At 39.1% G+C, this 17,364-nt stretch overlaps 1 protein-coding gene across 5 annotated transcripts in view; it reads left to right on the forward strand.

Annotated features, from left to right (window-relative positions):
* megf10 (multiple EGF-like-domains 10) overlaps window positions 1-17,055 on the forward strand; it is an 85,513-nt gene extending 68,458 nt beyond the window's left edge. For 2 of the 5 annotated variants that reach the window (XM_040123221.1, XM_040123224.1), the window contains 11 exons: window positions 2,562-2,696; window positions 3,282-3,410; window positions 3,598-3,726; window positions 3,960-4,088; window positions 4,517-4,645; window positions 4,852-5,079; window positions 7,672-7,787; window positions 7,919-8,042; window positions 10,000-10,044; window positions 10,137-10,346; window positions 12,684-17,055. In XM_040123221.1, the coding sequence (XP_039979155.1) occupies window positions 2,562-2,696; window positions 3,282-3,410; window positions 3,598-3,726; window positions 3,960-4,088; window positions 4,517-4,645; window positions 4,852-5,079; window positions 7,672-7,787; window positions 7,919-8,042; window positions 10,000-10,044; window positions 10,137-10,346; window positions 12,684-12,850 (1,541 nt within the window). In that variant the 3' untranslated portion in view covers window positions 12,851-17,055. Of the gene's footprint in view, window positions 1-2,561; window positions 2,697-3,168; window positions 3,411-3,597; window positions 3,727-3,959; window positions 4,089-4,516; window positions 4,646-4,851; window positions 5,080-7,671; window positions 7,788-7,918; window positions 8,043-9,999; window positions 10,045-10,136; window positions 10,347-12,683 lie in introns of those variants that run through there. The other 3 variants (XM_040123222.1, XR_005706947.1, XM_040123225.1) reach the window with 3 other exon arrangements.
* The last annotated feature ends 309 nt before the right edge of the window (window positions 17,056-17,364 follow it).

Here is a 17,364-nt window from a genome sequence, read left to right on the forward strand (position 1 = left end):
CATCATTCCTATTAGTAATAATAACATTGTACTCTGCTAATTAATAGTTGGCATCTGGGAACATGGTGACATCAGACCACCAAACCTTCAGGTTATTTGTAAGAGGACACAAAGGTGAACAGTAAAATAATCACCCAAACTGTCTGTTGTAAAAATCCATCACAGTTTACCGATCCATTTATTGCTTTAAAGTTGACCTACTGTACATACTGTATTGTAGTTCACAAACACTTTTCCTATGGGATCATTATTAACATTTCACTCTCAGTTAGATAGTCTGGATAAACTGTTGGTTTGTGTCCAAGTTTAGTGAATGTCTGTCCACTTATGTTTCTGACGACACGTTGGATTTTGTTGGATTGGATTCCAGATTGACCTGTGGACAGTCTTGAAAACCCAAAACTTAATCAGCATTAAATCCACAAGTAAACTAGCAAAATCTACAAAATTTGACATAGAAGAGGATCTTTAAATCTTCACCAGATGGCTGACAAATAAGCAACTTTTGAAAGTTCTCCCAAGAGTATTCTACTATAGAAAAACCATCCAAACCACAGGGGCAACCTGTGGGTGTTTCTGCTCCTGTCCAGGTGTGAGTGTCGGGGTGGGGGGCAGCTGTAATACAGTAGCTGGGATGTGTCGGTCTGGGGAGCAAATGTGATGTAATTACTGCTCTTCTTGGTTGGATGTGCATCACATCAACCATCTCCACCCGTGTGTGGGCTTACATGGAAAATTTTGCTGAGCACAATGTTGTCATTTACAATAGAAATGGTCGGCAAAACAACGTAGGTAAATGATAAGCCAGAATTATCCTTTAAAGTTATTGGTTAAAGAAAAAAACATCTTGTAAGCTTTTGAAGCTTTTTAATTCTCATCAAGAAGTAAGAAGCTGTAAAGCAACCCTCACATACAAGGGACGTTTTTAATACAGCCTAAACTTGAAAAACAATCCCAACTCAGGGTTCTTTTTCTAGCTTTTTCTGGGGCATTCAGTTGTATCACACATTCATAATTAGTAGATGAAGGTTTCTTGTCATGACGATGGATCTGTGGTTTGGATCATGAGTGTTATGATTTTATCCACAGAAATTTTGGGACTTCTCATCCACGATCATTCTTTCCCTTAAAGGTATTGTAGTAGTTTGAGATAACAATTGCAACTCAAGTTTCACTTACAGTATATTTGCTATTTCTAGAGCTTTCAACTGTATCTCTCTCTCGCTCTCCCTCACACACAAACACACACACAGTTGTGTTTCCATCACTTCAGAGGACATTACATCGAGTTACATCCATTTTCTTGGGACTTAACCTAACCATAACCATAACTACTACTTGCCTAACCCCAATATCAACCAAAACCTTTTAACCAAGTCTTAACCCTAAAATTTAATGATTGCTTTTTGTCCCCAAAAGGAGGTCGAGTCCCCAAATTGTAACTCTGTAAACAGACATATGTCCCCACAACATGAGTAATACAAGTACGCACACACACACACAAAAACTAACGCGTGCAAACATCAACAGATCCATCTTCATGACAACTGAACAACCAACCTGCACTGGACATAACTGTTTACCCATTATGAGATGAGCAATTTAGGTGTTACCAGTGAAGTAGTTCTCTTTCCTCTACATTACTGTACTATGAGAATTGTAACTAATTATTCAGTGCTCTGAATGTACCATTGTTTGAGCATATTGTTAGGGTCAGTTTGGCGTGGAAAACTCAAATCCTCTAAATGAAAGATAAAAGTGAAAGATAAAAGTCAGAAGCTAGTGGTGGAGAACAGTAAATGTAAAAAACCTGTATTCTACAGGAATGTGTCTCATTAGTACAAAAACAAAAATAACATTTTAGAAGGAAAATAAGAAATTTGTATACTGTGTAATTTCATGTATATATGAATAAGGTAGCAATAAAATAGTTATCTGTTCCTACTGAACCTAAATGCAGGTACAGTGGAGGAAAAAATGACTAAGGCTGAACAAGGAGCAAGAACTGGGCATTTTAGAGGAAAGGAGAAATAAAGTATACTCTAAGCTGAAGTTTGGAGAAAATTGTGGTAACAACTTTGAGATTCTGCAGAACCTATAAAGTAATTATGGAATAACATATTTCAAAGTTATGTTATGCTGAAACTGCAGGGGTACATAATGGTAATGAAACTTACTTGTAAGTCTCACAGAGGCCACAATGTTAAATGTGTTTGTTTCAGGATAGTTTTAAATGTAAATGAAGAGTCTATCTAAAACTCCCAGTATATGCTGAAATTTTTGACTCTGTATATTGCTGCATTCTTCCTCCTCTGTCTGGCAACCTGGAGAGTGAGTACATTTGTACACGGGGTTATCACTGAATGACATATAGTAGTCTGATGTTAAATCCCACCCTGGACTCTTCCTGACTCTTTCACTCCCAGGACACTAAAAGACAATTCCATTCGTAGATGACGTAATTAGCTGTTACCTCAGTAAATTATGTTTAAATTATGTACAGATTACCTTCATTTAGATTAAATTACGTCCTCTTTGTGTTTCCTCTGGTTTGCCTGCAGTCTGCTCTCCAGGTTACTTTGGTCACCGCTGCAGTCAGACATGTCCACAGTGTATCCACAGTAATGGACCGTGTCACCACGTTACAGGACAGTGTGATTGTCTGCCGGGTTTCAAAGGGGCGCTGTGCAACGAGGGTGAGCATCATACCACAGCAGATTCAGCCAAGTTATCCCGCAGCACACTGTTTCTACTGTGTTACAAATGCTTCAGGGTTCAACCCACGAGGATTTTTAAAGGCTGATACTGGTCATAGCTCCCTGTTGGTGTTAGTCTCAGACTTGTAGTTCCAAGAATATTCGTCAGGTTATGAAATTTCCTCAGAATTTCCCTGACAAAAGATAAAAGCTGTTCAAGAATGATCTGGCCTGAAGACAACTGCTAGCATGAATATCCCTTTGATGGCACACACATCTGTGTCATCATGACCCATACATAAATTAGATTTCACTGCAGGGCATTATATACTGTAAATTTTTAACCAGAATAATTTGGTCATATGATGTGACACACTACTCAAGTTTGACAGCTTAACCCATGAGAACAACATTAACCATTTGTGTGCAACAAGAATGTCACAGTGACCTAATCAGCAACCACGATCCCCAGATGCCAATCCAGTAATGCCACGGATGATATCTGAAATGGCAGTGATACTCAATAAGTGGGAAAAGGTCCAGGTTGAGGAACACGAATGATTAACACACACGCCTTGTGTGCAGTGTGTCCCAGTGGTCGCTTTGGGAAGAACTGTGTCTGGATTTGCAGCTGCACCAACAATGGCACCTGTAACCCCATCGATGGCTCCTGTCAGTGTTACCCAGGATGGATTGGCAGCGACTGCTCCCAGCGTGCGTTCACTCATAAAATTATAAATATACATGGTGGTTCTGGTGTGTTTTATAATGTTACAGTCCTGTAATGTACTTGTTTCCTCATGAAATAGCTTATTCTGAAGAATTTAGAAAGAATATTTTGCTATGAACTTGTATGACTAAAGATTACAAGCACTAACATTTTGTAGTCACTGTGTTGCAGCGTGTCCGCCAGGTCAGTGGGGACCCAACTGCATCCACACATGTAACTGTCACAACGGAGCCTACTGCAGTGCCTATGATGGAGAATGCAAGTGCACCCCAGGATGGACCGGCCTCTACTGCACACAACGTTAGTCACAGATACACACACATACTGACTTAGTATGTCTGTTTGCGGCAGGGGTTGTATTTACCTCTTTTCACTTCAAAAATCAACAAAATACTGTACGTCATATTCCCCAAACTTTTGCATTCAATTGTATATTAAATTGCAGCTGTATATGATAAAACCAACGATTGTAGTTTATTTCAGAAATAGAGTATTTTGAAACTATATCATGATGTATGATGAATTCCTTCCAGGCTGTCCTTTAGGTTTCTATGGGAAGGATTGTTCTCAGACCTGCCAGTGCAGGAATGGAGCTGATTGTGACCACATCTCTGGACAGTGCACCTGTCGCACTGGCTTCATGGGACGTCACTGTGAACAAAGTATGTTACACTGTCTTGCATCCTGTCTGCTCACCATACCCTCTTCCTTTCTTTCTTTCTTTCTAGACAAGTATGTGCTTGCTTCACTGATGCACACTCTTACACTCTTATTTACTTTTCAGCACTTCTCTCAGTGTTTGCCTATACTGTGCCTACAGCCATAACTGATACTCCAACTCCTTCAGTATTTGTAGTTCAAACGACTCTTCAACTCCTTTCAGTGAATGCACTTCAGCACTCTGTCCACTTCCTTTCAGCAATTTAAACTGTCTTTGTAATTCCTTTTTATTTTAAAACACAACTTAATTTTCTTTCAGTGATTCAACTTCAGCAAGTACTGCCATACAAATACTTTTGGGTTAGAGGTATCCCCACTTAAATAGATTTAAACGATTACCTGTTTACCTGTTTCATATTCTTATTTCCAGAGTGTCCTCCTGGTTCATATGGTTACGGCTGTCGTCAGGTCTGTGACTGTCTAAATAACTCAACCTGTGATCACATGACTGGTACATGTTACTGCAACCCAGGCTGGAAGGGAGCTCGCTGTGACCAAGGTAAAGACTTACTTCAATACAAATGGAATAAATCGATGTTAATAAAGAGAAAGATCAGTTCTCAGATCTGTTTATGAAAATGGTTACTGTAATCAGATTACCTTGGTTTACTAATCATTGGCAGTCATCTCCTTTTGAAAGAACTACTTTTTCAAGTTTTTATTTTCTGACTCGAGATCTATATTTCTTCCTCCTTGTGTCTGCAGCTGGTGTGGTGGTGGTGGGCAGCCTCAACAGTTTGACGAGTGCAGCCATGCAGGTGGACACCTACCAGATTGGAGCCATCACAGGAATCATCATCCTGGTGCTGCTGGTGCTCTTCCTCCTACTCCTCTTCATCATCTATAGGAAGAAGCAGAAGGGCAAAGAGCAAACAATGCCGGCTGTGACCTACACTCCTGCTATGAGGGTCACTGCTGATTATACCATCACAGGTACATTACAGGTTGACCTGCTTTAAACTGCAACCAGCTCAATGACATGAAATGTTGTCGGCATGTTAGTCAGGTCTTTCCTCATGTGAGTGACTGACTTCGTTTTCCTTCTAAATGGAATCCATAATAATTCTATGGATGCTACTTTTCTAACAGTAGCTTCAGAGATTATTAAGACAACTTCACTTTTTGCCCTTTATTGTGTTGTACGTTTAATTTAATATTGGATAAATTGCCTTTTTTGCACATCAGTCTACACTCAGTAACACATAATGACAAGGTGAAAACATGTTTTTAGATATTTAATAAAAATCAAAAAACTGAAATCTCTCATTTACAAAAGTATTCAGACCCTTAGTTCAGTACTTTGTAGTAGCCCCTTTGACAGAAATTACAGTTTCGAGTCATCTTGGGGAAGTCTCTAAAAGCATTGCGTACCCGGATTTGGGCAGTTTATCCCATTCTTCCTGGCAGATCCTCTCAAGCTCCGTCAGATTTGATGGGAAGCATCTGTGAACTGACATCTTCAGGTCTTTCCACAGATGTTCTGTGGGGTTTAAGTCTGGGCTTCGGCTGGGCCACTCGAAGACAGTCACAGACTTGTCCTGAAGCCACTCCAGCATTGTCTTGGCTGTAGCTTTGGATCAATGTTGCGCTGAAAGCCTTCGCCTCAATCTTAGGTCGCCTACACTCAGGAGCAGGTTTTCTCCAAGAACCTTAATGTATTGGGCTGTATTCATCCTTCCCTCAGTTCTGACCAGTCTCCCTGTCCCTGCCACTGAGAAGCCCCTCCTCAGCATGATGGTCGTCCTTTTGGCAGGTTCTCCCATCTTTGCAGAGGACTTCTGATGCCCTGTTAGTGACTGTTGGGTTCTTGGTCATGTCCGTGACCAAGGCCCTTCTTGCCCAGTTTCTCAGTTTGGCCGGATTGCACACTCTAGGAAGAGTCCTGGTGGTTCCAAACTTCTTCCATTTCACAGTTATTGAGGCCACTGTGCTCCTGGGAACACTCAAGCTTTAGCTTGCTTTATGCCTTGCCACAATTTTATAATGGAAGTCTACAGAGTTCCTTGGACCTCATGGCTTGGTTTTTTTCCTGACATGCAGTGTGAATGGTATATGTGAAATGGACTGCACTTATACAGTGCTATTCTAGTCTTATCAACTGCTCAAAGCACTTTACACTATATGCCATGTTCACCCATTGACAAACACATTCATCAGATACACACATACACTCACACATGTTTGGGGGGCACTTTGGGGTTCAGTATCTTGCCCAAGAACACTTCGACATGTGGACTGACGGAGCCAGGGATCAAACCACAAACCTTCTGGTTAGCGGACGACCTCTCTAGCTCCTTAGCCACAGCCACCATTTGAATTGTGGGACCTTAAATACACAGGTATTCTAAACTGTGTCCCGTTAATCAATTGGTGGACTCCAATCAAGTTCTAGGCATAACTCAAGGATAATTAAAGCAAAGAAGATTCACTTGACCACACTTTAGAGTGTCACAGTAAAGAGTCTGAATACTTTCTGAAGCCACTGTATAGCAACACTTAAAGTGAATGCACACAAGGCTGCTAAAAGGCTACTAAAGTGTCTATGGTGCTGGAAAGGCTGGTGAAATAATTTTACAGCAGATTTTATGCCATGTTTAAAATTAAATACACAGATGACCAGTCATTAATAAAGCAATTAAGGCCATAAAGCAGTTTACAGTATATGCTCAGAATCATTACATGGAAAGGAGCTGAATTATGAAAATATAGATGAAAGAACACTTAAGCTGCAGACCCTCTGATCACTGTGAATCACTGGAATTAAAGTATATAGACAGGTGTATCATGTATGATATACGTGTTTAGTGTTTTGGTTGTGATATCAATCGTTGAAATCAGAGCCTAAAAACATATATATAAGGAAGTAAATATACAAATCTACACCACGTTGCAGCAACACGCTACACATTCCTAATATGTAATATAATAATAAAATGGGTTCCAGACTTGACTTGTGTTGTTGTCTTGACATTGGTGTTGCAAGGTGATTGGTCATTGAAACGTCAAAAACACTGAAACAGCAAAAGCAACAAAAGCCAAAAAAAGTACAGCAGAGTAGATCTCTCTTTTGTTTTGGTTGAATTGCTTACATAGGAGGGGGTAAATATTGTAAACAAGGATATACAGTGTATACAGGCAAGAAAGTTCTGTGGTTACACAATGTGATTAATGTTTAATTAAAACAAATAATTATATTCTGTTAATTGGGGCAGTGAGTACTGTCGCTGTTAACAAAAGGAATAAAAATCCCAAAGTCCGACCCACACTGACTGAATGACAAGTGCAGGGCAAATCTCTTAGGAGGAGACAAAATACAAAGAGAAATTTGTATTTTATATGTAACATACCCTGAAACTGAAACCATGGTCACAGTTTAGTTTTATGGTATGACACACTTGATTCATGATCTGTATGACACTCACAGATTGAGATTCTTTTAATTTTGTCTCATGCTCTGAAAGCGCTGATGAACTGAGTCATTCAGTGCATCCTGGTAAGAAAGCTTGTCACCTTGTCATCTTTCAGATGCTCACCCACCAATATGTGAGGCCCACCCCAGTAACTACTTCTCCAACCCAAGCTATCACACTCTGACTCAGTGCATCAGCCCCCCACATGTAAACAGTGGTCCATATGGAAAGGTATGGAAGTTGACTTTTTGAGAATCTACAGAGAGATGGCCGAGTGAGAATTCAGTATGAATGTGTCTATTAATTAATATTCTAACAACTGATGTTTGTCCCTGTGATTTTATACAATTTTGCATTTTTAGGCCATGAACAAAAAGCTGTTTGTGAATTTGAAGAATGTGGATCAGAGAAAAGGGGTTCCTCTAGTGGAACATAGTGGCACACTGCCTGCAGACTGGAAACAAGGAGACTGCTTCAATGAACTGGGTGAGTCATGGAATATGTTATAGTGTACTTATAGATATCAGTAGTAATGTTGCAAGTTGGTATCTCTGTGTATTGTTGGCTTTAAAAGATAGTGAGCCACTATCTCACTATAGATCATCACTGTTTAGTAATGTTTAATGTTTAGTGGATTCCAAAAGCTTAGTGGCATTCTATTAAGTAGGTTTATATCCCACCTCTGTGGAGACGGGATATAAACCAATAAAACTAGGAGTCACACACCAGATTCAAAACTCAGTCTTATGGCTGTAAACTGCAGCAGCTTAGGTAGCTGCAATTAAGAAAACACATACAAACTGTAAAAACACAAGCTAATAAAAAAAATGATCTTACCACTTTTACAATGCATGCATGCATTTTGGAAAAAAAATACAAAAATAAAACACAAGCAAATGTAGAAACTATGAGTCAAATTCATAGGCAGGGCATAAAAATATGCTGCAAATACAGAAAGCACAAGAAAATACAGAAACTGTACAAGTACACAGTAAAACTGTACTTGTCAAACCATAGCACAGAAAAAGCCTCAGTAACTGTGGCTGTGCTTATTCTTTTTGGTTCAAGTGCTGCATACAACATCAATCATAACATTTTCCTCAGAAGACTTGAGAAATGTTTCCCATGTACAGTGCAGATGATTTTTTTCTTGTTGATATTAGTATTAAGATGACTTGAAGAACATTTCAAATTAACTTAAGTTACGTACAATCTAGGTTATGTTCACATTACAAGCCTTAATACTCAATTCAGATTTTTTAGTCAGATCCGCCCTTTTGATTTGCTGTTTCACATTCAAGTTCGTAAGTGGCATGTATCCGACTTCAGTGTGAATGCCATTGAGGTCCCTAAACTGCTACGCATGCGCAGATTTAACTGAAATCTGTATAAAGTACTTAGCACCAGTATGCTGATAATGATGAGGATGATAAGGATGTCCAACAAATTCGAAACTACCTAGTCTCTCCATTGACCCCCGTCACTGTTGTTGCTCTCCTCCATGTTTATTTTTACCGAACTATGATGTGCAGACACTGAATGATGATTACAGGCAATATGTGCATGCATAGAGAAGTGCGATGTTAAAGAAGCCACATGAATCTGATCTGACTGTTCTGACAGTGGTCGCAGAGCCAGAGATCGGACATGAATCAGATCTAGGACCTGATATGCAAGTGGCCGAGACCTGATATGAAAAAAATCAGATTTGGTTTGTTCACAGTTCCATGAAAAAATAAGATCTGAGTCACTTGGAGGCAAAAAAAACAAAAACTGAATTACGCAACTTCAGAATGTAATGGGAGTGCAGCCATAGAGTAGTGATGAGGGCGCACCATTGCAATGGAAAAAGGCATAAAAGAGAACAGCATGTTGGCCTTTATTAGGTTGGTGCAGAGTTGAAGGATATTGCGTCCCTACCACAGCAACCCCATTGAGGTGTCACAAATGTTGGTAAAGTATGACACTTTTAAATTCTGCCGCTGTACTATCGGCAGTCCAAAACCCCACTGCTTCTGGGTGGAGATGTGTAGTTAGTTAACAGCTTTCTGGCAAGTCGGGTTTTTTTGCATCTTAATTGGTGTGGATGGGAGACTTTTCTCTATAGCAACCCCTGTTCTTAATTCATGATGATATGGAGAAAATGTTCTGTCAGGTTCAAACAACCTAAAACAGATATAAGCACAGTAATGAGGCAGGACACAGAGTGGTGAGGTTATATACTTGCAAGGAGAACGGACAGAGAGTGCTCAGTTACAGTCTCCAACCCGCTCTGAGTTTCTCAGCCGTCTACCTCGCTCTTTTATTTCCATAGGGTGGTTCTTTGTCACATAAGCACGTTCTTTGGAAAAATTTCTGCATGATCTAGCCATAACAGACTCTTACGTCATTTTTGCCTCCATCATTCACTGACCTACTCCATTTCCATTTTTCTTTATACCAGGAGCCTATGGAATTGATAGGAGATACATGGGGAAATCGCTACGAGGTGGGCTCTGGCATTATAAAAATAAATGTGGAACAGCAATAGTTTAATGCTGGTATTCACTTCTCACTGGCTCTTCTATCCATGTCATCCAGATCTGGTGAACGGTACACCCTATCATGCCAGTTCCTGTTCCCTCAACAGCTCTGAAAACCCATATGCCACGATAAAAGACCCTCCCCTACTTACAGCCAAAAACACAGAGTGTGGCTATGTGGAAATGAAGTCACCAGCCAGACGGGATTCACCATACGCTGAGATCAGCAACAACAGCCCCAACAATAACCGGAATGTCTATGAAGTTGGTGAGGCACTTCAGTTTACATATATTTTGTTGTCATTGTGAGTGCTTTAAAAAGAAGTATGCTTCAGTTGCATTAACTGCATAGTGCAGTGCTATGTCCAATTAGGGGTGGGCGATATGGATAAAATCTTATATCACAGTACAGGTTATTTCACATTGCACTGTTGATACATACTGATATACTGCACTTTTATAGAAATTCAACTGAGAATACTTTTTTAGATAAATTAATTTATGATCTTGGCTAATCTAGTGAAAAAAATCAGTGTACCTCATCACATTAATGTCAAATTCCTGTTAAATCTATTATTTCCTGCTCATTGATTTGCATTTCTCGCAAAGACCTGTTGCAACCAGAGTTATTAAAGGGATACCTACCACAGTCTAAATTGAATTTGAAGTCGCTGATGATTGACAAATTTCTATTATAATCATATCATGCATACAGTGACACAATTTTTGCAATTTTTGCCTTTGTACACCACAATGGATTTTAAACGAAGCCATCACGATGTGAATGAAGTGTTGACTTTCAGCGTTTATTCAAGGGGTTTAACAAAAATATCACATTGACCATTTAGGAATTACAGCCTTTTTTATAAACAGTCCCTCTTTTTAAGAGGTCAAAAGTAATTTGACAAACCAACATAATTGTAAATATGATGATTTTTTTAATACTTGGATGAAAATCCTTTGCAGTTGATGACTGGCTGAAGATTTAGAACACATGGATATCACCAAATGCTGAGTTTCCTCCCTTCAGATGCTTTGCCAGGCCTTTACTGCAGCCGCCTCCATCTGCTACTTGTTTGTGGGTCTTTCTGCCCTCAGGTTTGTCTTCAGTGAGTGTAAAGCATGCTCAACTGGGATTGAGGTCAGGTGACTGACTTGGCTATTGAAGAATATTCCATTCCTTTGTCTTGAGAAGCTCTTGGGTTGCTTTCGCAGTATGTTTAGGGTCATTAACCATTGGGAAGGGTTTTCCTCACCAAGCAAAGAATTCTGCAATCATCATATTTATCTTCGGTGGTCTTCCAGGGCTTTTGGTGTTGCTGAGGGCCACTGAGTCGCCAGTGCATTCTTCCCTTATTAAGAATGTACTGCATTGTTGATTTGGCCACTCCTAAAGTTTCTGCTATCAGTCTGATAGGTTTGTTTTGTTTTTTCAGCCTAATGAGAGCCTCCTTCATTTAAATCAACACCTCTTTGGACCACATGAAATGCAAATCCAAATGCAAATTCAACACTTGGAATCAACTCCAGACCTTTTAGCTGCTTAATTTGTCATGAAATAACAAGGGAACAGGCCACACCTGGCCATGAAATTGGTTGTCAGTTGTCCAATTACTTTTGAGTCTCTGAAAATTAGGGACAATGTATAAAAATGGCTGTAATACCTAAACGGTTAATGCAATATATTTGTTAAACCCCTTAAATTAAAGCTGAAAGTGTACACTTCAATCACATTGATGGCCTTGTTTCAAATCCACTGTGGTGTTTTACAGAGGCAAAATTCTGAAAATTGTGTCACTGTCCAAATACTTATGGACCTAACTGTATAGATGGGGAAACAGGCGGGCTCCAAAAGAAAAACCTTTTTTTAAAAACAACCTTCTCCAAACAAACACACTGAATCTTTTTAACTCTTAAGCCAGTCACCAATGCATTTAAGTAGGGAAATGACAGAGCCTAAATCTGGCAATCCCTCTATGACAACAGTCTACTTTGTTTAATACTGTGCCCAGCAAATTCAAAAACTCACTCTTAAATTATCTGCTCAGTATAAACCACAATTTATTGTTTTGTTATTGTCAAATTTTCACTAATCCTTTTTTTTTTATTAACACTCGATCAAATGTAATGCAAAAGAAGTCGATTCAATTCAAACTAGAGTTTTACCACCAACACTTTTTAGCTTCTTTTAGCTCATTGTTTTGGTTTTCTGGCCCACAAATTCAAATTTCATAACCTGGTTTCCTGCTTCCGCAGGAGGTAGAGTGAGTCATCCACTAACCGGAAATTCGGTGGTTTGATCCCTGGCACAGAAGTGAAAATGTGTCAGTGTTGTGTTGCTTGTTCTTCTGTTCCTAAGTGGGCAAACAAATTAATTAATAAAGCAACTTCTGGAGGCTTCACATGTGACAGAGCTTGTTGGCCCTGCTTTGCAGTCCCTGTGCTAAGCTAGGCTAAAAATGTCCTGCACCACTGGATGCACAGAGGAATTAAATGTGATCTTCTCAAATTTTCCAAATTGTTGGACTGTTCCTTTAAGTTTACAGCTTTATATTTTTTTTACTTTACTTCTTGCAACTGTTAACTCACCTGTCGTTGATTTCAGAACCAACTGTAAGCACCGTCCTGCCCACTGGAGACAGCAATGGCCACTTACAGTTTGGTCAGGATCCATACGATCTACCAAAAAACAGCCACATCCCCTGTCACTACGACCTCTTACCAGCCAGAGAAAGTCCATCGTCAGAGCTCAAGGACTTGGACAGTGAATGATGGCACACAGACTCCATACAGATATCCGGTCTTTCCTCCAGTCAACAGCTCCAGTGCTGGATGTTCCACAAACACTTTATACCCATGTCACTTGTTTTTAACTGTTATACTTTGACATTATCAGTTTAATTATGTATTTTGACTTCTTTCTCAACAAAGTGGGTATATAAGAGTTTGAAGGTTAGTTTGAAGGTATAACTGTTATATTTTGTAGCAATTTCTGAACTGCATCGAAGTCTTCATAGGTCATTCCATATGTCTGGGAGGTAAGCTTTGTTTAAGGAATGCTTCGAAAAAAACAGTTTGTATGATGTGTTGTCTAACCTTTGCTAACAGCAAAAGTGTTTCAACCATTCCAAATGGCCACACTCAAAGGCAGGCAGAAAAGCCTTCTTTCACAGCCTCCTTCTGATTGCCTCCCTGGTCTCTCTCCAAGATCTCTATGTCTTTTGCATGTCTTGTAGTCTCAGTGCAACACATTGTACAAATGGCAATAACGCACGCATTCAGATAGTGGCAAAGCATTTGTCGTGATGAACTTGGTTGTACAGATGAAAAGTGACCTGCCTCCTTGTCATACCTCTGAACACCTGGCTAATTGCTGCATAAAAGTGATTGTTGGATTGTTTGATTCGGAAAGTTAAAAAAACTGTCAGAGGCAGCCACACCCAATTCCTATGTCATAAAAGGGGTTTCAGATGCTGTTCAATGATCACAGCACTTGTTTCAAGCATACTGAAGCCTTTATAATGTTTGTGTATAACATTCAATACCAATCCAATCTCTACGTTTGTAACAACCACATTAGAAAATGGTTAATTTTACTGAATATTAGCAATTGTATCAAAGATTAGATATTTGTTTTATTTCATGAAGAAGAGTATCAGAGTCAAGCTGCTGACCACAATAAGCATGAAGGTTAGTGCTATGTACTAGCATTCCCCTACAGACACACAAACTGAGTTTCTCATATTAGAGCCACTGGCCAAGCTACAAAACAGGCATCCATACAGAAACTCTCTTAAAGGTCCATAAATGTTCTTCCAGTGACTGTCAAAAACTTTCCAGCAGACACAGAGAGTCTGACCACTGGCTTTACAATCACTGTCCATGCTATACTGTGCGGTGGTCTCTCCTGTGTCTCCTGACCCTCCGTTTCACACACTACCTAGCCACAAGACCACAACCCCTAAAGTTGTTGCTCCCTCACTCCTCTGTTGCATTTTTTAGTTAGTTTAGTTTAGTTTTAGAGTGTAGTTACCCTTTAAGAAAACAAACTGCGGAAAAAGTTAAGAAGTCATCTAACTCCACCTCTTCCTACTATCTCAAGCTGCTTGTTAAAAAGCTACAGATAATCCGTGCCTCTGCGATGGAAAAATAAGTAGAGCCCATACGGCAACATTGCCTGAAGAGACTCTTGAGGGGCACTACAGCAAGCAAGATGAGTCAAATGATAGTAGCTGAGCTACCTTCTAACAGTACAAATAATGTCAGCCTGGTTAGCAAGGCTACTGAAGAGTAGCGTGCAGATAACCTTCCCTCTGTCACATGACCCATGTCTTGCATGTTGTGGTCCTGTATAGAGTATCCCACATTGTTTTTTTTTGGCTGGAGACCATGTTTTTTTGACAGTCTGCCTAATTTGTATGCCATGATCCAATTACACTGCTGGCACAAGATAGAATAAATATAACAACAACACCCACTTTTCAAGCATTTGTCCCAGCCTCCCAATGGGAATGCTATTCAGTAATTATAATGAAAGTCCCTTTTGATATTCTGAAAATAAACACTTCAAATTGGTATTTGTAAAATTTTGCCATGCCAGAATTTAGGCTACAGGGTCTGACACTAAACACTGAAATTATCTGGTTAATCGTTTCATGTATAAAATGTCAGAAATTTGGTAAGAATGCTTATCTCTATTCCCCTATATCCTGATATATTTCTGATGAAGTACTGAAAATAAGTTAAATACATTTTTTTGTTTTGTTTGTTTGCTCAGTGTTGATGTACTGAATAACTTTGTGTTATGCATGAATGGAGTGTTATATAATACATTATTTTAAGTTCTGTGTGAAAGTAGACAGAGCATGCAGCATGGTGAACATTACTACTACAAGATGGTAGCAAACATAGGAATTCCAACCAATGTGTAGATCAGCCCAGTGTTGTTCAGAAGGCACTTGTATCCCTTTCCAATGCAGAATCCATAACCTCGGGCTACACAAAATACAACTTAAACAACCATGTACAGTTCCTTTTATTTCCACGGCAATTTGCAAACTGGGAGGATTCAGATATATACCATCAGAAAGGCAAAAGTGACACTCGCCTCATCATTTTTGCAAGGAACTTAACCACCCATAACTTGGGGCTTCCCCTGATCTAAACTTTTAAGAGCCTTGTGAAGCTTTGGTACTAGGCTCTTCCTTATACAATGGGGTCCAAAATTCTGAGGCCACTTTCCAATTGAAAGTTTTCTCATACTTTCGGACCCCATTGTACACCCACTGTATTTAACAAACCGGGGACACTTTTAAATGGCCAAAGCAAAGGAGGTAATTGGTTGTTGGACAGACAACATTAAAAGGGGAGGCACTAATATTGTTACTGATTTTCTTTCTTATTTATGTGAAGATGTTTATTGCTGATGAAGAATCCATGGCACTGTGGGACAGTCACAAGCCATTTGATGGCCCAAAATGGCAAAACCCTGCACACTAAACTACATTTTTTTGTTTGGCTGTGTATGTGGTTCATCTTTTGGTTTCTAACAGCTGACTCCAGCTCCTTTTAAAATGCCTCCTTTCACCACTAGTGAGAGCATGGACATGTTGGTTTGTCTAACAGGTGTTTCACTGTTTTTGGTAGTCCAGCTCCTTACAGTAGTGAAATGGTGGTTACGACATATGGGCTTGACCAGTCACAACTGACAGCACTGCCCCAATAAGTGCCTTAACCTTGTATTTAGTATCACCTTCTGAGCAGATTCAGTATTACAAACAGTGGAAATAAAAGCAGTGCTTGTGACAATGGCTACATGTTAAAATACATTATATCATATTAAGTTTCAGCAGTGTTGGTTTATCCAACGAATATTCTCCGCTGTTTTTTCTCCTTTCACAAAAAGTATTAGCTCCATACAAATGCAGAGGTAACATGGTGGCTATTGTTATGTTTGTTGCTTAACCAATCGCGACTGACATCACTGCTGACAATTCCTGGAAGTCCCTTGAACAGTTAGTATCACCTCCTGAGCAGTGCCCAAATTTAGCTCCAGGGACTTGTCCCCAAAGCAGGCATTCAGTCCACAACTAGGATTCATGACCTGTTAGTTTCCACCATTGACTATATTTAGGTTGAAGAACCCGACAAAATATATTTGCTCAGTGTGATAAGAATTCCACAATAACATGATCACATCTTCATCATGTTATTACCACTTCAGTATACATCCTCATGTCACCAGATTAACACAGTCATCTGTACATTAAGACTAAGTCAATGACACAGTTGCTGATCTTTATTACACTGCAATTTAAAGGGCTCAGCATATCTAATGAAAAGCAAGCTTAAGCTGGACTTTTGCTTAATTGCATAATTGTAACAGGAACAGTTCACATTAATCAGTTATACACATGGTCATATTTCACAGAAAATTGTTCAGAAAAATGTCACTTTTAAATTTTAGTTTGATTGTGGTTTTTCTTTTTGTCTTTCCTGTATTCTGAATGGCCTAAAATAGCAAAAAATCTTAAACTATTCTGAGCGTATTTGTTTGTAAAATAATGTATATAATTTGATCAGTACTGATGTAAAAATGTTTATATCACCCAGTGTCTTGTGTCTGAAATTGAAAACAGGAATAAATATGGCATTTGTGTTAATGATTATATAAACTTGGAGACTTGAGACTCTTATCCTCTATAGATACAGGATTTTTTTGTAATCTTTTCTCTCTCTAATCTGCCAGAATACTGTATATTTAAATGACCACTAAAGATGTTTGCTCTGAAAGGAATGGTTGAGATTTTTCCAAGCATCATCTATTTTTTGGCTCTTAATTGGTACTTTAATCCTCCAGTTGGAGAATAGATTAGACACAAGCTTCCACTGCACTCTTCTCAATAAGGTGACAATGATTTAGCCACTAACACCATGGGATTCTATCTATTATGCTTTTTCGGGTCTTGTTTTTCATTATAGAGCTGTTTCTGCAAATGCTTTGGAATAAAATGACAATATGATGAAAGAGTTTGGCATCTTGTGGAATTTGTGAGCTCCTAACACTTTAACACAAGTCTGCAAGATACCATCTTCATTGCAGACATTATGCATTTTTGGTTTAGCACTAAATAATACTTTGGGAACTACTTTTTTCATCTTCAAAATGGCCTATCCAGCCTAGATTCATACAGAAACTGCCACAGGGAAGTGTACTTTAAATTCAATTTTATTTTAATTAAATTTTATTCATATAGCACCAAGTCATAACAGAGGTTATCTCAGGG

This window comes from Xiphias gladius, unplaced genomic scaffold (assembly GCF_016859285.1).
Source record: "Xiphias gladius isolate SHS-SW01 ecotype Sanya breed wild unplaced genomic scaffold, ASM1685928v1 HiC_scaffold_1481, whole genome shotgun sequence".
NCBI lineage: Eukaryota > Metazoa > Chordata > Actinopteri > Istiophoriformes > Xiphiidae > Xiphias > Xiphias gladius.